The sequence below is a fragment of the Setaria italica genome, chromosome V (assembly GCF_000263155.2).
Source record: "Setaria italica strain Yugu1 chromosome V, Setaria_italica_v2.0, whole genome shotgun sequence".
Lineage (NCBI taxonomy): Eukaryota > Viridiplantae > Streptophyta > Magnoliopsida > Poales > Poaceae > Setaria > Setaria italica.
The window spans coordinates 4,641,791-4,664,759 of record NC_028454.1 but is presented as its reverse complement, the minus strand read 5'-3'; the positions used below and the strand labels follow the sequence as shown (position 1 = coordinate 4,664,759).

The 22,969-nt window shown below is 44.7% G+C and overlaps 4 protein-coding genes across 4 annotated transcripts; 3 read left to right on the top strand and 1 right to left on the bottom strand.

Annotated features, from left to right (window-relative positions):
• The first annotated feature begins 357 nt into the window (after window positions 1–357).
• On the top strand, window positions 358–4,883 carry LOC101777180 (mediator of RNA polymerase II transcription subunit 27). Its single transcript, XM_004967716.2, has 7 exons — window positions 358–730; window positions 2,157–2,318; window positions 3,253–3,706; window positions 3,965–4,024; window positions 4,123–4,191; window positions 4,359–4,402; window positions 4,495–4,883. Exons 1-7 carry the CDS (start codon window positions 399–401, stop codon window positions 4,634–4,636), a joined length of 1,263 nt encoding a protein of 420 aa, XP_004967773.1. The 5' UTR covers window positions 358–398; the 3' UTR covers window positions 4,637–4,883.
• Window positions 4,884–5,084: 201 nt separating this feature from the next.
• LOC101776499 (cyclic dof factor 2) lies at window positions 5,085–8,468 on the bottom strand. The gene is made up of 2 exons (XM_004967714.3): window positions 8,103–8,468; window positions 5,085–7,033 (listed from the first exon to the last, which is right to left on the bottom strand). The coding sequence occupies exons 1-2, from the start codon at window positions 8,271–8,273 to the stop codon at window positions 5,450–5,452; spliced, it is 1,755 nt and encodes a 584-aa protein (XP_004967771.1). The 5' UTR covers window positions 8,274–8,468; the 3' UTR covers window positions 5,085–5,449.
• A 6,974-nt stretch (window positions 8,469–15,442) lies between these two features.
• On the top strand, window positions 15,443–17,216 carry LOC101776093. The gene is made up of 3 exons (XM_004967713.3): window positions 15,443–15,995; window positions 16,151–16,215; window positions 16,701–17,216. The coding sequence occupies exons 1-3, from the start codon at window positions 15,854–15,856 to the stop codon at window positions 16,860–16,862; spliced, it is 369 nt and encodes a 122-aa protein (XP_004967770.1). The 5' UTR covers window positions 15,443–15,853; the 3' UTR covers window positions 16,863–17,216.
• A 1,426-nt stretch (window positions 17,217–18,642) lies between these two features.
• Window positions 18,643–22,529, top strand: LOC101775692. The gene is made up of 6 exons (XM_004967712.4): window positions 18,643–18,835; window positions 19,459–19,509; window positions 19,608–19,659; window positions 20,243–20,301; window positions 20,766–20,811; window positions 21,943–22,529. Exons 1-6 carry the CDS (start codon window positions 18,752–18,754, stop codon window positions 22,116–22,118), a joined length of 468 nt encoding a protein of 155 aa, XP_004967769.1. The 5' UTR covers window positions 18,643–18,751; the 3' UTR covers window positions 22,119–22,529.
• The last annotated feature ends 440 nt before the right edge of the window (window positions 22,530–22,969 follow it).

The window sequence follows — 22,969 nt, the reverse complement described above, 5'->3', positions numbered from 1 at the left end:
ATACTTTTATTTTTGAGAAAAAATTTATTCTATATTTTTTATTTGATTTGATTGAATCATAAGGGTGTAAAATTCTATTGTTTAGTTTGTCAGTAGAACCATGTAATTATACCAATTTTTTTCTATTGTTTAGTTTGTTACTAAAATTTGGCAACGTATCTTATTTATCTTACCAAAATATTGATAATTTTTTTGCCTAACTTTTAATTTGCCAAAACTTTTGCATGCCAAAATCTTGGCAACAAACCAATCAATCAAACTCAAAGTGCGCAACAAATTGGAACCAGACCATGGGCCTATGACGGCCTCCTAGCCTAATGGGCTTGGCATCGCGAGTAAAATGTCGCAACACCCCCAAGCGAGTGAGGACTGACTCGGCGCCCCAAGAAGGAAGAATCATGATGCAGCAGCATCCTCAAGCGCAGGCGGCGGCGCTCGCGGTCGCGCCGTCGGCGTCGGCGGTGGCGCCGACGGTGACCCACCCGAACGATCCGGCGGGCGGGGACGCGCCGCCGAAGCAGGTGGCTCAAGCGATGGAGCGGCTGGGCCGGGCGGGCCGGCTCATCGCGGACATCCGGCTCGGCGCGGACCGCCTCCTCGAGGCCCTCTTCGTCGCCGGCGGCGCGCCCCCGTACAGCGCGCCCCAGCACATCGACAGGACGGCGCGCGCTGTCGTCCAGGAGGAGGCCACCATGCGCCGCCACTTCCAGGACCTCCGCGCCCTCGGCAGGTACCATGCCCCAGCATCACCGCCCGCCCTAATACCTCCCTTCTTCCTTCCCTCTCGATCCGGGAGGTTATGGATAGTTTACCTGGGTTTCTAACTTTCTACACGGAACTTGGTTGTTTTACTGATTGAGGCATTCTGAAGCATCAAATATCAAATTTAACCCAAAACAACTCTGACCCGTCTGCTGCTGATGAGAGATTCAAAATAGCACCGTTGATATTGTCCATCTGATGTTTAGGAAATTGATAGCTGTGATCCGGAACTGCTTTCTGCTGATTTGGTAGGAAATTATAGTTTTTAGGTATCGGGCCAGTAGCTCATTAGCTATGCACACTTAATATTTTATTTAGGTTTGTTTAGTTATGTTGACTTTAGTACTACTGTTATGTTGGAACCTGGATCTGCTCTGTTCGTTGTTCTTAGTTTTGGAGCTTGCTTTGTTTTCTGAAGGTTATTTCTTAGACATCTTTAGCTTAGTTATTTTTTATGAAAAATCTTTTAATGTTCCTGTTGACTGTCTGCCTGTAGTTTGGACTTGTTGGGAAGAGCACCTTTTGCAAAATATATTTTTCCAAGATGAGTGGCCTTACTCTATTTGGTTGGGATTATTTTGCATTTCTGGAACACGTTACATGTCAACAAAACTGTGAAGTCATTAGATAAAAGGCAAATGAAATATACAGGCAATCTAGTCATAAGAGTGTTTTTTTGAAAAACCTGGACTTTTTTTCTCAAACGGGCAGGAGAGCTGCTCGTCCATGTATTAAGAAGTAATAAAGGATGGTCCCTACAAAATCAAAAGCCAGGAAAAAAACAAAAACAAAGAAAAAGATCAAACATCGTCCAGCGATCTAGATTTTTTTCTCGAACAACGCAGGAAAGCTGCATGTCATTTCATTAAGATAGGAATCCAGCGATCTAGATAAACCAGGGGTTACTAAGTTATGGCCAATACACCATCTTTATTGTGACCCAGGATACTTGGAGTTCATAAAGGTATCTGCAACCATATTGAATTTAGTTGACCACAAGATTTGAAATGCATGGGCAAGGGCATGTGCTTCAGTTACTTTCTTTTTGCAATTATTCTCCTAGTAAACTGACTTAAGATGCTGAAGGGCATCATCTTTCACCTTTTGGTCCATGGATAAGTTGTAGTTTTGTTGTGTTTATCATGCTTTCACTTTTAGTTGGACATTGTAGGCGTTGCACTGTTTGTAGGTTCTATGCGTTTGTACTAAGAAATTAATTTTCCTTTTTGAAACTTTCATATAGAATTTAACTGTTTCTTCATCATTAATCTGGCTAGTCATTTGAATTGTCGAACTTGCTCAAGTTGTTTAAGTGTAGACTACCAAATATCTTGCATTACCTTTTAGCGATTCTTTTTTGTCTGTGAATAATTCCTTCTTTTAATGTTAGGAAGGCAATTAGAGGAATCTGGAGTTCTTAATGGGGCCCTTAAAGCTCGAGGAAATTCATGGGGCTTGCACATGCCACTTGTTTGCCCAGATGGTGCTGTTGTAGCTTATGCTTGGAAGCGTCAACTGGCAGGTCAGGCTGGTGCATCTGCTGTGGACAGAACTAGGTATGCTTCTTTACTTGGTATCTTTTGTTGTATTCTTTAGCTACTACTTCAGCATGGTGTGCTTCTTCCCCCTATTAATTTAATGTTGCCGTCTGACATTTTCACACTAACAGAATGCAGTTTATAACGTTTATTCCACTGTAATATGGTTCTTTGTGACAGCTGAATTTTGTGCAGTGGAGTTCAATTCTGAATATCCATGACTTGCAAATAGCATAGGTGCTCTCATGAGTGAATTTTACGAGTTAATCTATGGCCAATGTATTCATCGTTTTTTCATCTGTATTTTAATTTTGAACCTTGCTTTCTCTATCTAATTTTGAACTTTCCCTTCAGTTTGCAAAAAACCATCTACCCCGTTCATCTACAACTGGTTTTTTCTTTTCAGTGCTAGGATTATTGCTACTTAGTGTGCTGAGCAGAATGTTCTTTTTCCAATTCATCCATATGTTTTTTTTTAACTTAGAATGGCATTGGAACGTCACAGTTTTATGTTCATAAGCATGTTTATTAGATATCAGTACCATACATGGTGCTTGCAATCATCCACCAGTCTTTATAGAAAGAGGCCAAGGAGTTTGACACAAAAGTGTTCTTTTCTACTTTTAGTAGATATCTAGAAATTGTTCCATGGTGTTTTTTTATTCCATTTTGGGATAAGGAATAGGTCCAGTTTACGATTCTTTATTTTTGGAGGGTCTTGTCGTAGTGTCCTAATTAGGTGGTGCTCCGGTCGTAATCATGGCCTCCAAGCATCCCTGTTTGTTGTGATGACTTGGGTGGTATTCGTGGTGATTATGTGTGGCACCCAATCATCTCCTGCTACTTTATAGACTTGGCAGAAAACTAGGGAAATGAATGTCTTGTTTCGCATTATTCATTTATGATCATTCAGGTTGTTGACGATGTTGAGCTTACCCCATGCTGTTTTCAGGTTAGCTCTAAAGGCCTTCACTGACCAGAAAAGAAGATTTTTTCCTCATCTAGAAGATGAAGTCCTTAGCCATCTCCATGATGGCGAACCTGGTGTCACCAAAAAGCCAAGATTATCTGCCAGCAATGGAGAGCAGGAGGAAGAATCTTTATCTGAAATACTGAAAAATCTAGAAAATGAAGTGCCTAACATGAAAATATTCACATACCGGCATCTGGATTGGTCAAAAAGAGCTTCATCGTTAGCATCTCTGATGGATGATGACTTTGTAGATCCATCTAAGGAGTTGAACTTGCAAAATACGGGCAATTTGAGATCCAGTGCTCTGACAACTTCCATGGACCAGGTTGCAGTAATTGAGTTGCTGGTTCCTTCAATATTTCGGGCTATAGTGTCGTTACACCCTGCTGGATCTACTGATCCTGATGCAGTGGCGTTCTTCTCCCCCACCGAGGTAATAATGTCTTCCAAAAGCTTCCTCTGTCCAGCTCAGTTGTGAGCTTTGCATGAGAAACTACGCAGGCATGCACTTGTGTTTCACAGTATATGTCTGATTATAAGTTGTGTATGTACCAAGATCACTTCATTGTTTTAGGCTTTTAGTATGTTTCCATAATACTTTTTATGGGAAACTTCAGTCACTTTGCTGATTGCTGATAAAATTGGTGATCAAGATATCCTTTTTGACACATCATTCTTAATATTCCACCAGGGAGGAAGCTACCTTCATGCAAGAGGCGTGTCAATGCATCATGTATTTAAGCATGTAAAGGTAAGTGCATACTCTTGTGTCTTTGTATGATTTTGTTCTCATATGAGGCACTAGAAGCGAAAGATGGGTGAGACTAATAGAATATTATGATTATGAAGGAGCATGCTGACAAGGCATTGCAGTACTTTATCAGTGTGGAGCCCAGTAAAGCACTATCTCTGCTTTTGGTAAGTTACAATAATTTCTGATCCCTTCATATTAGTAATCCACTAAATTGACATTTTATTTGAGAAGAAGCATTTCCAAAAGCTTGATGGACGCCATTCCTAGTTCTGACACTGTTGTTCGTCATTTTGGACATTGTCTGTTACTAAAAACATTCATTGCCTTGCAGCGTTGGATTGCCAGCTATCAGACTCTGTTTACAAAGGTTTGCAGGTAATACTCCTTGAGATCTAACTCCCATGCTTATGGCATTTTCTGTGTTTCTGATGTGCACATAAGTAATGCTTGGATTACTATGTATGCAGCAAATGCCGACGGCTTCTGATGATGGACAAATCATTGGCTTTGCTTTTGCCACCAGTCCACCGCCCCTATCACCAGACTTCAAATGTTGGACCAGATCTTCAGGAGGCCTATCACATTGGATGTTCTTCCTACGATGGCTAGATTCTAACGAACACTCGAGACTCTTTGAGGTAGCATAGATTGTTTCTAATGTCGTCACCTGACAAAGTACATGTACAACAATCGCGTGGAACAGTGTTTTTTCAGACATGTAACATAGTACCGTTGAGAACAGAAAGAAGGATTTTATTTCTACCCTGCGGGTAGTCTTACCATTTTTGTATCTTGTGGAAACAGGTGTTGCAGAACCTGGATAGTTATGTTGAGCTTTCTTGTGTACCTTTGGCTATTTGACGTCCTATTTGCATCAGTGCAGAACCGTTAGTATCGATTTTAATTTAAAATGGCGTATGCTTGCACTGCTATCATAATTGATTGAGCTGTGCTAAGAAACTAACTAAATCGTGTTAACCTGATGTCCTTTCATGAGCATGTCATTTGTTCATAGACATAAAAATTGAACATGTCCAAATTTACTTTGCGAGTACAGTGAAACTGTAAGATGCAATTGGCATTTGAAATGATTTATTTGAGAATATTTGTTCTGGCACTCACTGGAATATTATCAGTTACACTGTTAACCGTTTACAACTTATACCAATATACTAAGAGAGCCAAGCCAGGTAAGTCTTCCCGAGTCCCGACTTGAAACTAAATATACACCACCAGTTTGTCAAGTATTTACAATACATATATATGTCTCGAAAAGGGTTCTCGTGAAAGCTCTTTGCAAGTTCCACCAAGTTAGTGGCTATACAAGAAGCTCTCTGCTGATCTTTTCACATACCGCAAAACTCTTCTAATATACAAAGATTATACAGTACCAAAACTATAAGATAGACTGAAGGCATGGAGTCAAGAACTCTCCTGGAACGATTGCGAGCGCGATAGTGCTGCTGGGTTCGCCTGCAAAACCTGAGCAGCGTCCGCTTTCTGGCCCTTGCTCTCGACCTTGGACTGGAAAGGCTTAAAGGTGCCAGGATCTCCAGGTTTGATGCCAAGGGTGGCCCATATGGAACTCTTTGCAGCCTCATCAGGATCATCGATCCGGAGTGTCTTTGGAACCCACAATGATTTCTCTTGCTTCTCATCTTTCAACGGATTAGAGTCCCTGGAATGCTTACCCAGAGTAGGAGATCCATTGCCTGAGCAGCTGCTGTTGCTTGAGGAGGATGGGGACACGCAACCATTAGTTCTGACCCACGGTATGTTCCATGTCGTGGCTGGCCATCCAGACAAACAACCCCAAAGCGCAGGTGGCACAAGAGGGTACGGAAATGCTGGTGAGGTTGAGGCCGGCATCATGGGAGAGGTCATCCATGGAGCTGAACTAGTACTGCAGCTCTCTGAAGCAGAAGCAGCTTCAGGCATACTTTTACCTGGCACCATCACAGGGAGATTGTTCCATCCTACACTCCAAGGGTACATGAAAGGGGTTCCAAGGTAATACTGTGGAACTGGGGCAACTCCATTGCAATAAACGGGTGCTCCATTCTTATCGACATGAACTGTGTTTTCAGGCAGTCCATTGTATGATGTGACAGCTGATGCACAAGAGTTGTCTTCCCTATTTTCACCTCTTGGCGCTGATCCAGGGTTCTTTGCATTCTGCTCATCAATGTTCAGTGCTGACACCAGTGATTCACAAAGTGGCACCTCAGGCCCAAATTTGAGAACTGTTTCATTTCGACTGGTTGGCTGTACCGGGGCAGAAGGTGGAGACACAAGAGCTTCAGGGAGCACTGACTTTGATATATCCACTCTAGAGCCCAGCATACAATCAGGGGCCATCAGTAATTGGCGGTAGTGCAATGGTGCATTCTTACTTTTGCGCCGCCCAGCACCAACAGGTACATTCCTCATAGTGCCCCCTGCAGTCCAGTACCGCTGACAATTCTTACAGAAGTGCCTAGGTTGGTTAACATTGTAGTTGTTGTAATAGCAGAACTTTGTATCCATGCTGTTGCACCGAGGACAAGGTAGAATCTTATCTGGCTTCTTAAGTGTCTTGTCCTGACCTGATTCGTCATTTGCCTTCTCACTCTCCCCCTTTGGGTCTGATGCCGCTTTATCTTCAGTACTGTTCATCTGGCCCTGATCTTCTTTCTTATGATCTGATCTAGGTGAAGTGCCTGGTTGTATATTTTCTGCCCTTGGTGGTGCATCAACTTTCATTTGCTCATCTTTTTTCTCTTGTTGTGCATCAACCTTCATTTCACCATCCTGTTCCTTTTTTGATGCATCAAACTTCATTTCATTACCCTTCTCCTCTTGTGGCGTGTCAATCTTCATTTCATTACCCTTCTCTAGTGGCGTGTCAACCTTCATTTCATTACCCTTCTCTAGTGGCGTGTCAACCTTCATTTCACTACCCTTCTCTTGTGGCGTGTCAACCTCCATTTCACTATCTTCTGTATCTTCTTTTTCATTGTGTTGACCCTACAAGATCATAGTAAGAAACTCTTTAACAGAAGAGATCTTCAAATCAAATAAAACTGCAGCTGGAATTTTACATCTAATAACATGATAGAACATTTTCTGCGTGCAGTGTCATCATTTCTAAACAAAATAAGAAAATTAAACCTTGTATGTGTAGTTCAACAAGATAGATGAAGGATTAACAATACTTGGATGTTGGATCAATTGTAATCATATTATTCGGCTTAGTATCACTTTCCTATGATCTGTTATACAAATTATACCCATCCCCAGTTACCAAATACAAGTGCCTACTGCCCACTCTTGGGCAAATGAAAGTGACAGGACCATGGTCCATGGATAGGAAGGGCCACCACAAGCTAAACGAGGCTAGATCTTGCACTTATTTCTTACTTTGGGCTCCTCACAATAACCATTTTTGTGAAAGCTGAGGATGAGAGCACCCTACCAATACCTACTGCCTAAATATCGCCCCATCTGCAGCCCCCAGGAAACCAGAGCCATGCAGTCTTTTGTGGCAGCTAATTTGGATTTTGGACCCCAACAGCTTGAGCTCAAACTGAGACTGAGAATCAAGGCCCCTCATCTGAACAGGGGGATTTTTTGCTGGCTTTTACAGGAGCTAAACTGCTACCAACCAAATTCACGTGATTCATTCATGTAAAAAGGAAAAAAAAAACATGTGATCCAGGATTCCAGGCCCCGATTGTGTACGAACGTTAATCTTTTTTAACACTCTGTACGGACGGCAATTCAAATCGAAATCCTCTCCTCCTTGGGTCTATCTATCCACACACAAATCACAATCAAATTTCGCGCTGGTCTTGATCAGCCTGCACATCGTAACGCTCATACAAACCTCACCCTGTCCTTAGCTTTGACTGCTAAATTCTAAATAAACTTTAATCGCGAATAAAAAACAGCAAAATTGAAAGGAAAAAAAAGTCTCGCAAAAGGTTTAGTAGCAACATAGATTGAACCGCCGATCAGACAAGCGCATCTCCTCTTCCTTTCATCCAAAACGATAAACCTCCTACGAAGCGATAACGTAGTACAAGATCATACTAACCTCATCCGCCACTGCTGCCGCCTCCTCCTCCGGCGCCCGTGGCTGCAGCTCCTCCGGAGGCTGGTCGTGGCCGAGCGGGTCCTCCGTTTCCGTGGCCTCCGGTGCGGGTTCGGGGGCCAGAGGGATCACCCGGCCGAAGAGCTTGATCCCAGGGTCCTTCTGATCCGACATCCTCGTCCGGCCCGCGGGGCCGACAGGGACGCAGGCCGCTGCTGCTTCCGCGCTCCCGAAGCGGCGAGAGAGCAACCGAACTGGAGGAGAGAGAGAGGGGGAGAGAGAGAGAGAGAGAGAGAGAGAGAGAGAGAGAGAGATGGAAATAGCTTGCTCTACATGGGAATGGGATGTTGCGGAATTGGGAAAAAACAGAGGAATTTGAGATGGGGGCCTCGCTATTAAAAGCGTGTCATCCAAACCAAAAAAGTTTGTCAAGAATTGCAAGTACATCCCCATGGAATGTAAGAAATGAAATATGTGTTCGTTGGTACTGACAATCAGGCAAGACCGCAAGAGGGTTCTATTTGGATAATGGATTTAGTACAAGTTTCGGATACGTTGGGGTTCTAATCTTCAGGATTAGATTTAGACCGGGTTTCAGTCAATTCGAACAAAGATTTAAATTTTGCAGCTAATATTCGTATCCGGGTACCCGATTTAGTGTTAGACACACTTTAAATAATAAGGATATGGATTAGATTCCCTCATCCAAACTATATTATGAGTATCTAAATTGGTGGTTTCAATCCAAACCCCAAATAGATCTTTACTCTAAATGATAAGCTAGTAACACAACCCATGCTATATGTTTATTGAACTCAACCCAATAACACCTATAGCCTTACATTTAGCCCTGTTAATTGGGTTGGGTTTATTGGTTTTAATGGTTTGGTTTATATAATAAGTTTATTTGAATTGGTTTATAATGAGTTGGCCTGCTAGATGGTTTGGTTTGGTTTGGGTTTTACAAATAAATAGTTTGGAAGGTGTTTGGGGTGTGTGGTATTATTTTTGGATCTAAAAGACTCTCAACCCGTGGGTTGAGACCCATTAAGAACCCAAAAGCCTGGAGCCTCATCTATCAAGAGTCGGACCCTAAAAATAAAACCTCGCGTTCACACCTTAAAATTTTGGATAAATTGATCGAAACTTGTTACAGATGAATTAGTTTAACAGTCCGCTACTGTATGCAAAGTAGTACGGCTGGACTTACATGTGGGGCCCGCGTCAAGAGTCGGACCCTAAAACTAAAACCTCGTGTTCACACCTTAAAATTTTGGATGAATTGACCGAAACTTGTTGCAGATGAATTAGCTTGACAGTCCGCTACTTTGTGCAAAGTAGTATGGCTAGACTTACATGTGGGCCCCACGTTGAGAGTCACATACAAACTCAAAAAAAAAGTTAACTAATGGGTTTTTATTGGGTACCTAATGGGTTCTTATTGGGTTGTAACCATATTTGGCAAGTAATTTGTATAACTTATGCAATGGTAAGTTTGGGGTGGTGTGGTGTGTGATAGTGGAGGTTTGGTTTAGGGTGGGTTATATTTATTTTCTTATGAGAATAGATTGGTGTGGTTACAACATGGGTTACAACCCAATTAACAGGGCTACTTACATTAGAAAGCTAAAATAGAAACTTCATGATTCGCCATACTATCTTACTACCAACTGCCAAGCATCGTCGGCCTGTAGTAACTCAAGTGTGCGTCGAGTGAACAGTTTTAGGCCACTACTTTAGTCTTCATATTTACTATATTCTCTTGATTTCAAATCATAACTAATACAATTTAACAAGTTTTCATTAAGCTCTATTGGAAAAAAAAATCCGCATCCTACTCCCTCCCTTCCTTCATTTCAAATTGTAGATCGTTTTGACTTTTTTTAAACACATAGATTTCGCTATGTATTCGGACATAAATAATATCAAGGTGTATAGTAAAATCTATGTATGTAAAAAATCAAAAATAATCTATACTTTGGAACAGATGAAGTAGTTCTTAGAGTACTGCATACTTTTTGCATAATAAGGTGCAGGATAACAAGACACGAGGGAGCAAACCTTAAAGTACCCAAAGTCCCAAACCATACTTTCTCGATGTATGGAAGGGCGTTGTGTATATATAGTTCGTAGGTTTAGCGTGCGTACAGGCATGAGGCGTGTAGGTGTAGTGTGTGTTTGTGTGTACATTCACTGTCCCATAGTTGTCCAGCTAAAAAACCTCCGAAAGCTCACCAGTTACAAGATCCTCCTGAGGGGCTCAACGCAAAAGGACGCAGCTCCTGCGGGTGGTGCGGCCTGCGCAGGCACAGGATCCGGTTCGTGACCCGGGGGAGGGGGGGCGGTGCGGTGCGCGCGGGACAGCTGGCATCCAGGTCAGCGGCGCGGGGCGGCCGTGAGCCACGAGTTTTCGTGGCTGGGGAGGCCGCGCGGGGTGACGTCGTCCGGCGCGAGCGAGGGTGCGAATCTCCCGCAAAGCGGAGCGCGGAAGGGCGGCCACCCACCCCCCCTCTTTTTCTACTATTTTCCTCCCGGCTCCGCTTTTCGTCTCTCTTTTTCCGTCCTTTTCGCCGAGCAAGAACGAACGCCGCGTAGCGTAGCTAGCTAGCCTGCCAGGTGGAGCCCGCAGGCCACGTGTGCCGCTGCTCACGTGCGGTGTGACTCGTCTCCTGCCGGGCCCACCTGGCTGTGAGCCTGCGTGGTTCGGTGGGACCGGCCGACAGGGGACGGGCGTGTGCGGTGAGCGGTAAGGCGGCTGCTAGCTTTGCAAGTGGTTTGGCTGATGAAGCCATGGTTTTGGCTTGGCTTGAATGGGGAGAGGAGTTCCGCAACTCGGGTGTGCAAATTTCCTCCTCCCGTGGCGTGTGGAATATTGTTCGTAGTTGTGGAAACTGAGGTCATATTTTCTTATATCCAAAAGTACATGGTACTTTGTACTTTGAGAGCTCTAGACTTCCGTTCCGATTCAGGTGTCTACAGTCATGGAAAAACGATAATATCCACAGGTTTCTTCCGGTAAATTGAAGTTACACTTCGTAGCCATGCTTTAATGTGCTCCTCTGCTAGGTTTTTTTTTTAACCTAATCCTTAATCCAGGTCTCCAGGACCTGAGCTATTGTCAAACGGGAAGGGTTGCATGCACATGTGTACAAAGGGCTGCACAAAAAAGCTCCAAATTAGCTCAGCCACATACAGAAATCAAGTGGATTTCCACGTATCAAAATCCACTAGCCCAGCAGCGGGTCCCGCGCCGTCCCCACACGCCACGTGACACTCCCCCGGTGACCTGGCGCACAGGATCTTCCTCGCGACGCAATTCCAGCCACTAGTTTTTCCTCCCTCCCCTCGCTCTCGCAAATTCTATTCACGCGCGATTATTAGCAATTCCAAATTTCCAATTCCACCGGGCTGATGGGTCATGGCTGTGGCTCTGCTCGGCCCCGACTTCCGGTTTGACGAACAGTGAGGGCAACGGACCGTTGCTTTTGCAGGGGGGACCCACGGTTCGCTTTCTTCCACGTGGTGCCGTGGGCCAGGGTGATGCCAATGAAATAAATGGTGTCCTCTTTTCCTTGACAAGAAATGGTGTCCTTTTCTATTCCGCTTTTTCCGCTGCTGTTCTTGCGTGTATCCGGTTTCTGTTTACACACCTGTCACCTGCGGAGGCTTTTGTGCGCTGGCAATGGCAGGTGCCAAGGCCCGGGGTGCATGGGGCAAAGGGTTTTCGGAGGCCCCGAGCTTGCGCCGCATGTGTTGACCTTGACCATGATGTTGAGTGCTGATGAGGCATCTCGGATAGTCCCCACTCCGCACTGCAGTGCAGGAAACGAGTGGTGTTAGATAATGACACTTCCTTCCAATTTTTAATTTGTGATTTTTTGTGTTTTTTTCTTAGGACAAATCTTAAGAATTACGTTATTAATAAATAATTTTTAGTATAAAATTGGTGTTATTAGATTTGTATATAAAAAAATCTATTATGATTTTTGTTTTGTTTCACATAAATAAAAATGTATGCAAAATTGTAAATGAAGTAGTAGTTGTTAGCTAAACCCTTTGGCCTGAGGTGATAAAAAAGAGGGAGTAGTAGTTTTAAATACAATGCATTATCACCATTTTCCTGTTCCTGGTCTTCTCGGTACATGCAATTAAACATCATGAGAGCCGAGGGAGCTGCGATGGCAAAGACGGAGCAACACTGCCTAGATTATAAGAAAATTCCTTATATGCCATTAGAAATTTAACTCATCCATTTTATGCCATCAAAATTTAAGGCATAAATACCATCAGTTATATTTTTCATCCCTTTAATGTTGTGGCATTATTTTTTTGTTCGAGACATACATTTAATTTATCGTCAAAATGTTGTCCGTCTTCTCCGTCTTGCCATTTCTATCCCTCACCGAACTCCTTATCGACATATGTTCTATGTCCGCACTGCGTACCCTGGAGTAGCATGCCTTTACCATCTGCATCGTGACCCACTAGGGAAAGGTGGCATGTGTGAGGCACACCACGGCGAGGGAGGCAACTAGCAACGAGCTCATCACTGCCCCCATCGGCACGGGTCCAGGTTGCATTGTCAGTGTCGGAGGCATAGGGGGCAAGGTGCTAAGTAGCAGCAAGCCGACCAAGAAATTAGCCCCCGCAAAATTCATGAAGATTCTATGGAGCTAGAATTAGTGATAGAGCAAGCGGGGAAGACACGAGGAAGTCAGTAACGCTTTGCTAGTAGGCTACTCGTTGTGCTCGGCTCGATGTGTGTTTGATATCTCCATGTGTTTTTACTTGGTCCCTATTTTTATTGGCTACTTACTGTGCTGGTTTGATATGTGTTTGATATCTCCATATGTTTTACTTGGTCTGTGCATCATGAACTGTTCAAGAATACATGTAGTATTGTTCTTGAATGTATGAAATGCTTTGTCTGATAGAGTAGCATTGTCTTTTCAACCTCCATGTAACATCATTTAGATTGTAATGGCATATAAAGAATAAATTACGTTTCAAAAAAATAAAGGAATAAATTAAGAATAAAAAATTAAAATTGATGGTATTAAATAAATTATCTAAATTTAGATGTTACAAAAAGTATTATTTGCAATAACTTTTAGATTTTTCAAAAGAAACTTCTAGAATTTTCTCTTTGATGGTTACCGGGCTCGAGCTTGTGCCGGGGGCGGCGTCGCGAGTCGCGACCTTTTTCCAGCTTCCGGGTCAGAACGGGCCCACCGCCCTTGCAGGCAAGGACGGAAACAATGGCGGGTCGCGGGCAGGGAGCACCGGTCAGCCAACAGCTCACACTGCCACTTGTCCCGTCCGCTGCCGCCAAGCGGTTACGCAGGCACAGTAACCTGGAGCAGACGACCTACGTGTCGCTGCGAGTGGGGCCTGAACGGGACTTTCTGCCTGGGAGGACCACCTGTATGTGACTAGGCTACCGTGTGCGGGTGGGCTTTATTAGTCGTACGATTTTTTCTCGCGATGGTTTTCCGCCGTCCACGCGCGGCGGCGGCGGCGGCTGCACGCCAAGTGGCGGCGAGGGAGCTCGTGCTGCGGGGAAAAGATTCCTGGAGATTTTGTCGCCAGGTACTCGTGGTACGTGGCTGCACACTGTTGCGTGGCCAGCAGTGCATATCCGTTCCTCGTCTCCGTAGGGAACTGGGAACACGACAATGCAAAGCCATGGCCCTAGGATCTGCGTTTTTTTTTTCCCGTTTGGTTCATATGGTTGGGCTCAAAAACCGGCTCAATTTGGAGGGAATGTGCAGCAGCCAGCACCCCAGCAGTGCAGGACCATCCCTGATGGGCCTAATGAGCTGGCGTAGCTCATGCTCCCGGCCCATTCAGTTTCAAACTTTGTTCCTTCTGCTCCTGGAACTCTTCTGGAACTTCTGATTCTCCATTTGAAACTGACTGCAAAATGGGAAAACAGAGATACAGATCCAGGGAGGATGGCCTCTGCAGGATCCAAAGGCCACTCCTTTGTCCTTTCCTAAGAGGAACAAAGCTCCTGGATCGCTGCAAGCTGCACAACGGATCCTAGGTGCCACTGACGGAAATTTCATGGCGCATCACCTACTCTCCCCGTTCTAACGGTAATCATTTTAGCTTTTTTAGATTCGTTGATACTATTATGTATCTAGATATAGACTATATCTAGATATATAGAAAAAATTATGCACCTAAATAACAACCTGCAATTTGGAACGGAGGGAGTACTCTTTCTGCCTCCACTCCATGTGTACGTAGTTTAGTTCTTTCCAAACAAAAACGTGGCTCTAATCAGGGGGCAGGGCTTCTGCCGCATGCCGTGGCTGTCCAGATCGGCAGATCAGATGCATGCATGTGACTTAGAGGACTTGCTACATCAGACTATTACAGCAAGTGGAAACCGCCCAGCAATCAAATGTCAAGCTTGTGATGTCTGAAAGCAGGAAGAAGGTCTCGTAGCTTGCATTGAGCTAGTCATTCTCATGCGGCAATGTGCATACAGCATTGCCCGCACGGTTCTCATCCAAAGTGTGAGTTAGATCTCCGATCATAAAAGAAAAGAAAAAATAATGTCTCCAATGCACCGTTCAAGAAGTCAAATATAGTCGATGATCGATTGACCTGAACTAGCTCGCCCGTCCTCACAAACGTGGTCATTTCACATTCTGTAACATTTAACGTTGGCTAGCCCTGTTACGTCAAATAAAACAGAACGGAGGTAGTATTTGTTAGCATGCATGCATGATATGCAAATATATGGACAAATATAATAAGCCTGATGAACTACTAGATTTTGGTCACATGGATTCAGGAAGTGGATGGCACAATTCAACGAAATTCCCGGCAGCAACATGGTACAAATTTTACTAGAGTAGCACGTGAGAGCTCATCGCTGCCACCGGCCAATTACGCCCGAAGCATGAGACAAATCTCGAACCACGGAAATGGACCATGCAGCTGACAAACAACCGAGCGCCCCCCAGAAAAAGAATTAAGAATCCCCTTCACATTTCCAGTATTTTCTCTGCCTGGCCCGTGATCTGCGAGTTGGCGATTTTAGTACGTGCAACTGGGGGAGATCCTAAGCCCGGGTTACCTTATTCAAATGCTTAAATAATGCGACGGGTTAGTAGTGGTTAGCAGAGCGCCTAGCCCTGTGCCTCTGTCCGACAGCTAATCCTGATCGATTAGCCCCAGGCGGGGCCCCCAGCCCTCGCCGTGGCGCGCCCGGGGGAATCTCGTTGGGTATCCGGCGAACAAAAGTCCAACCCGGCAGCACGGCGCGCGGGGCAGCAGCAGAATAGTGCGGTGGTTGACCCGACGGGTGTGAGCGCGCGCGGTCGCTGCCGTCGCGACGCCGTGGCCGGCGGATTGGATCCTCTGCGCCGCTGACGGAGACGATGGCCGCTGCTGTCAGTAGCCGTTCGAGTTAGAAGATCCCATCTTTCTTTCGTCACAAACGTAAAGCTTAGGTGGCGGCCTCTCCCTGGGTGTGTGGCGCAGAGGATCTCACCGGACCAACCAGCCGTGCTGCCGCAGCGCGCACCGCCAGCCGGCAAACCACCGCCTGTCGTGTGCTTCACAGGGCACGCGCGGCAGGTCCAGGTCGGCTCCCCTCGGGCGGGGCCGGGGCACGCGAGCTTCTCTTTATAAAAGCGGCCACTGTGCGGGTCAAAGCTCTAGCTCTCCCCCAAGATTCAGCAACAAACCGCGGAGAAAACCAGGAAGAGATCATCAGAGGCCAGAGGGAGCTAGGCGCTATGCTCCCGGCCGCCAATGTGACGGCGCGGCAGCGTGGGCGGGGGAGCGGCGGCGCCCTCCGCCTCGCCGCGGTGGTGCTCCTCGTGGCGCTGCTCGCGCTATGCCTCGCTCGCGCTGACGCCGCGGCTTCTCTTTCTCCAGGTACATATACTGGCTGCCCATCGCCCCCCTCTCCCTCCCTCTCCTTTCACTCCCAGTTCCCGTACTGGGCGTTCCGGGGCGAGAGGGTCGCCGTCATTTGTATCCAGATTTGAGCTGATTCACCTGTTTTATTTGGTCCCTGTGCTTTCTTGTAGCGGGTCGTGCACCTTCTTCGGAGAAGGTAGTGGAGAGCGCGTCACTGGAGAATGCTAGAGGACAGGTCAGTGATTCGCCGATTCTTCTGTCTCCTCTTCCTCTTCTCCCCCAAATGAAGCTTGGATCATTCCATCAGAACTAATGTGCTTTTGTGATTTTGTTTACATTTCGAGACCAGCTGCTATTTATTTAATTAATTTGAACGAAAGTTTAAATGCAAGATCATTTGAAATACGCACTTTGATAGTAGATCATATCGAACAAGGGAACACATCCGGAAACACTGTATTCCATGCTGACCATGCGCCAAATATCATACTATTGATATAATGATTCCACATTTTGTTTAGTGTCAGCAGGTAAGCTGCCACCTTCTCAGTGAGAGCAAATCCTGGTTTTTCTCAACTGCCAAGATTGCAACCTGCCACTTCAAAGCGATCAGACCAGACTATGGATTTGCAAACCCCAAATGAACAACGACAAATTTGTCAACCGCGCATCCATCTGATTAACACTGCAGGCTGCTAACCTAATCGTCCTCGTGTCCAGGAGGTGGAGCGCGGGCACTACACGACCTTGCCCGCCGCGGCGACGGCAGAGGAGGAGGAGGACGACGACGATGGACCAGCCGTGCCGGAGAGGGTGGAGCTGGAGGTGATCGAGGACTACACACCCAGCGGCCCCAACAACAGGCACCAACCACACCCATGATCGGCAAACGCCGGCGGCTGGATCGTCCTCGCCGCATGGGAGCAAAGCAATCGATCGCAACTGCTATAGCTCGTTGCAGCGGGAGCAGGAGCAGCATATGATTAACAGTTCAGGTGTAGCAGCAGTAGTAGCAGGGCGCTCCTGCCTGCGTGCGTGCTCAACAATCACTGTCTTCTTCTTTGTTCTTTTTTTTTGGCTCTACTTTTTTGCATGCACTGCACGGCAATCTAGTTGTTGTTGTTGATGTGATGTGTACTCACCTCATCGGATCGATCGATGTCTATCTCCATGTCTCATCACCACTCAATACCCATGTACTAGAGCAGTAGAAGAGAGCTTCACTTTTGCTTCGTTTGTTGTTGTGTTGGTGACTCATCAGTGTGATCTTAGCTGGTTAACACGTGATCCAATCCTTGTTTAATTTGGCCTGTCCCTCTGTGCTTTGTTCTAGCTGCGAGTGCCAGATGTATATTGTTTAGTTCTTTCTCCATGATGATTGATAGATTATATAAACGATTTATGATCGTTTGTTAGGATACCAGTCAATTGGTTCTATCGAAGAGAACATCTGTTCTGGATTCTGGAAGCCTGGAACTACCTCGATTTTGTGATGGTACTCTGTTCTGGCCTTATGTTCATGATGGGGTCTCTTGCAAATGGTTGAAGACACTGGAAAGATGCAGTATAACCTTAGGGCGGTCCCTATGGGAAAAATCATCGTATTTTCCATAGTCTAGAATATTGTATCAAGAAATCATCCTTCACAATGCAATTTTTTTATCTAGAGTCTAAACAAAAATCCAACCAATCATTATCTCTTCTAGTACTAGATCCTCTATGCACGTAAAGGAGGTCTAGTGCCTGGTGGACTCCCTGTTCCAGGCGCACTAGATCCACAAGAGGTCGTTGGAAACCGGTGGTTTCTCCCCAATACCATTTCTCTTGTTTCTTGGTGCGTTGATTCCCATGAAGACTTAGTTTCCTGATAAGGAAACCATTTCTTAGTTGTGTGTTCCCTCTCTACATTAACTTCACACATAAGCAAAAAGCTGAGTTGTCAAGGTAATTAATAGACAGAAACTATCATCAACGTCCCATTGGAACTGCCCTTACGTTCGTGATGGCAGTGGAAAGAATTAGGAATTGTAGTGTCCACAAAGCCTGAAAGAGTTTATTGTAATGCTAACAAAATACTACCTTGATTATTTTTTTATAAGCCTGTTAGAATTTGGAAAAATAAATCTTTAGAGGTATCTTTTGACCAACTATTTAAAATATGGATCTATTCATATAACTCTTATACATTATAAGCATGCATATGATTTGATTAATTTGGATGAAGGCTAAGATCCAGTACTTTCACCATTTTTGTACTCCACGTCTAAATGCATTGCTGGTTAGAAAATCAAAACGATCGCTCGTGCTTAGGTTAACCTTTGGGTAATTTTACTGTGCAAGAATGAAGAAAACGGAATTCTTCGGAATTTGCTTTTTCTTTTTTGAGCATATCTTCGGAATTTGCTGACTGCAGAGAGTTCCAACAGCGTGGGCCGCTCAGCCCATTCATACAGAAAGAAAAGGGGCCCAACTAACTCCGATCCAGCCCATTCAGACAGAAACAAAAGGGGCCCAGCTAACTCGAATCCGCGTCCCATCGGCCACAGAAGCGACGAATCGGACGGCTGCGGTCAGCGCGCGGCCGGAGAGGTGGCCGGATCGCGGCCGCTGGAAATCTGCGTGCGCGGCGCAGGCACGAGGGTTTTTATCGCTGCAGGGTTTTCCTGCGGCCGCTGCTGCGGTGACAGGCAGGCAGACGCATCTCTTCCTCTCCCGCGAGCTCGAGGCGGATCGATTCGATCGATCCACACCGCGAGCGGAGGGAGGGCGCCATGGCCGCCGCGGGGGACGCCGCGCGCTGCTCCGAGATCCCTGGGCGGTGCCACCACTGCGCCGGGCCTCTCTCCAAGGACATGGTACGGCGACTTCCCTGGATCGTTCTTCTCCCTCTCGTCCGTGATCCTGCTGCTATCCGCCGGGTCTTGGTGCATCTCGTGCGTCCATGTTTTTGTTACGCCTAATATTTGCTATTGCGACTAGTGGTGGTTGATTCTCCGCCTCCGAATTCGGGCGGTTAACCTATTTTGACCCGACCCAGTTCCAATTCTGCAAGTAGTTGGTACTTGATGTGCCTATGCTCGTGAAGGTAGTTAGTTTGCACAAATTGAAATTGGCAGCTTGACAGGGGGTTTATTATCGAAGTAGGAGGAAGAATTCTAGGCTAATTCCATGTTTTTGTTACACTTGACCTGCATTTGTTGCTGCAGCTAGTGGCTGGTTCTCCACATCTGAATATACTGGACCATGGTGTCCGTTACATTAATATACTCACCTTGACTTTTGCTATCCTATCTCGGTTCATATTGCACGCTTTTGGTACTCTGATACGCCCATGTTTGTGAGAGTAGTCATTTTGTGCAAATTGACATTGGCGGTTCAGCAGAGAGCTTTGTATTTGGGTTTGTTGAAGAATTCTGGGCTAACTCCTGAAATAATTAACACAATTATGACTGACGCTCGATTTCTCTGTTGCTTGAAGGAAACGAGCAGCTGGACGGTGCCTCCGATGGTTCGAGATAGCTTCTCCATGGTGTGTTCTATTTCTAGCTTGACTGATGTCCTGTAAGATCTTAGTACTTGGCTGTGGCAGTTTAGTATTTACACATGTATGCTTCCATCTTGTGGCAGATTGGTTCCGCTGTTGGGGGTATAGCTGGAGCATTTTATGGCTTCAACCACAGTATGTTCTCTTCTGTAATTGATCCAAGTTACTTGTACACTAGTTGATGTCTGTGCATGGTAGATTTACCATTTATTTGCTCCATCTTGTGACTAATTGGTTGTAATTAAGTTAGTTTGGGATCCACATGCCACAGCTCATCTGTTTATGTGATTGTGAGTTGTGTTACTACTACCTGCCTTTCATACTCATTTGCATTCAATACACCTGAAACTTTCATGCATGACTATATCATTCTGTTGTGCCAGGAAAAAGAAACTTTCTTTATGTTGTCCTCCTGGGTTGGGATTGTCTTTGCATGTGAAAAATAATACTTTGCACATAGCAGAATGTTGTTCGCCCAGAGCCCACCTTGTACTTGCCTGAGCATATGGAAGATCCTCTTCTGCATTGGTTCATGTTTTGTTTGCTCACCTTTATTTACATTGATTAGATGTTTTTGCTTTGTATTATTTTTTGATAAATCGACCTAGGATGAAATCGGTGAAACTTTTTCTGTCTTTTGTAAGTCTTGGTCTACTGGTGCTATTGTGCAAATGATAATTATTTTTCCATAAGCACTAATTTGGAAATTCTCATGCAGCTATGCCTGTTGTTCGACGTTACATAAAGGGGCCAATGTGGATGCATTTTCTTGTTGGTGTAAGTTATCACAAATTTTGTAGTCCATACATTGATAGTTTTCTTATGGACCTGTTCTGCATGAACCATTTTGAGTTAGACATTTCTTTTATCAACGTCATGACTATTGCCAAGACAATCTTCAGTGGTAACATCAGAAGCTGAGAGGGGAATGTGTTATTTTTCTATATGTATCAACAATCAAGACCTAATTCATTCTAAGTTGTTCGAAACACAACATTTATGACCTGTCTATGGACATGAATATCCAATCAGACCCTGTGTTCCATTTTACAATTCCATCAGATATTCTCTTACGAATGTGCATCTTGTTGAGATTTCTTAGTGTGCCCATAGCTGCACCTGAGAGAAGTAAGAGGGAAAAAATTCTGTGCATTGTCTTTCTGTTCAAGAACAGTGAAATGGATCACATGGTGGTCTGATACAAAGTACTTGGTTTGATCCTCCTTTTTTCCCTCATGCAGGCACCACCAGTTATTGTGTTCTCTTCTGCATGTGCTGGGTTAGCAGGTTAGGCATTTAATATTTTCTATATCTACTTGTTTTTGTCTGTTTAGCTATTTTGTGTGAATATTCTGTTGTCTAAATGGTTACGCTATTTGTTATTATCATAATGCTGGATATGATTCCATTCCATTTACAGAGATTTTATGTTCTGGATAAGTTTCGTTTGTTGGCTGGGCTTCATTTGACGGTTCATATTGTTCACTGCTGATAAATTGCACCTGTACCTTTAGGAATTGTGAAAGTATTTCTTGTGAATTTAGTACCATGCAATTTCATTCATGTTTGCTTTTGGCAAAGCTCCAGTAACCATTCTTGGCAAGATGCCTTGTGGCAACTTGAGCTTTTTCTATTCTTGTGATATCTCCTGCTAAAGGTTATATGAACTTTAATTGGACACAAACCCATCAAAAGTAGAAGAGGTCCTGAAGGGGGAGCCTCAGCAGTTTAATTTTTGCTTTCAAAATGGTTGTCCTGAATCTTTATTGACCTGCATTGGATTTTAATCTCTTGCTTTTGGGGTGCAGAACTTTTTCCGAGGCAGATGCAGAGTTTTTAACATTGTTGAGCATTAGTGCTAAACTGTATATGAGCTGTTTTTTACTTGTCGTTTTGGTCATGGACATGGTCTTATGTACATGCATGACTCACCTGCCCTACGAGTTCAATCATATTTGCATGCATGGTTCTATGAAGTGTGGGGCAAGTTTGCAATTTGCTAATGCTTGATCCACATTAATAAAAGTAGAAGTATGATTGCGGCGTGGCAGGCACATCATCTTTATGGGAATTTATGTGCACATCATCTTGCCTGTTGAATTATATGAAGCGTCAACACATAACTGGCATTTAGTTGTTTTCATTATTGACATCAGGCCATCGGCAGGCACGGCATAGTTGGAAACTGCACATTTTTCTATTTATTGATTCTCATGGTTAGCATAGAGCATTTTTATTACTTGTATAGAATATAGATAGTCGAAAGTAGGAGTAAAGCTGCGTGGTAGGCAAGCATCGCTCTCAACCTTGCATTTTTGCTTCTGTTGAATATGACTATTCCATGGAATCAATTACACATGACACTCACTGCATGCTATTACTTGCTATAACTGAAGTTATTTTTATTTTGATCTGTAGGTGGTACAATACCAGCCGCCGCACAGCTGGTTTCATCATCCTATCATGCTGCTATGTCATCGCCCTCCTTTGCCCGCTCTTCTTCACATGCAACCATACCATCGCAGTCCTTTGCCCGCTCCTGCTCTGCTTCTCATGATGACATGCACAAGGCAAGAAGCTCCTCGCCGTTGTAACTTATCGGTGCAGCAGATCCTCTACATAACTTGCCTGCCTTGAGAAACTATCCTAACTATGCAAGACAAGTTCCACCCTCTATGAACCATGAATGTGGTTCTCACCTGTTTAACGAGGGATGTTTCTTTTGTAAATGGTAATTTTACAAAATTTGGTATCTATCACGGTGTATAGCTTTTGGCTTTTGGGTTAACTTTTGTAGTCTAATAAGCCCCGAAGTGTCATGATCGGTTTGTTCACCTGGGGCTGTTTTCATATTCTATCACTCGGATCATACTGTTTGCTCAATAGCATGACTTATTCAATTTTGACGAGGCCGTATGCTTGTAAACTTGCAAGTCTTGCGTGGTGGTTACTCGCAATGCTGGTGCCTACGTTGGATATACATTTGCAGACATGTTTAAAGCTCAGATCTTCAATGTGTTAACCTTTGAATTTAATTATCTGAATCAAAGCTCGTTTGGTCTCAAATGATTCTTGAGCCATGCTTTTGACCTTTGTCGAGAAGGAAGTTTCGCAAAATCCATACAACTTTTCAGTTAAACGGTGCTGGGACAAATGTACTAATGTAGCTAACTGGCAATGATTAAACTTCACACGCGGCGCATCAGCAGCCTAAACAATTCCAATTTCTGCTGCACAGTGTTGTACGCGACGGCATACAGGAATTCGGAACTGTGCAACGAAGAATATCTTCGCAATTTGGTTTTGGACGCCATGGATCATGACGCTGGCGTGGAGACTGCTCGATCATTTGCCTCACGCACGCAAGTAGCTAGCGATGGCTGATGAAGTGACCTCTCCTTAGCTCCATTGCATTTGATTCAGTCATTCAGTGTGACGTGCCCCT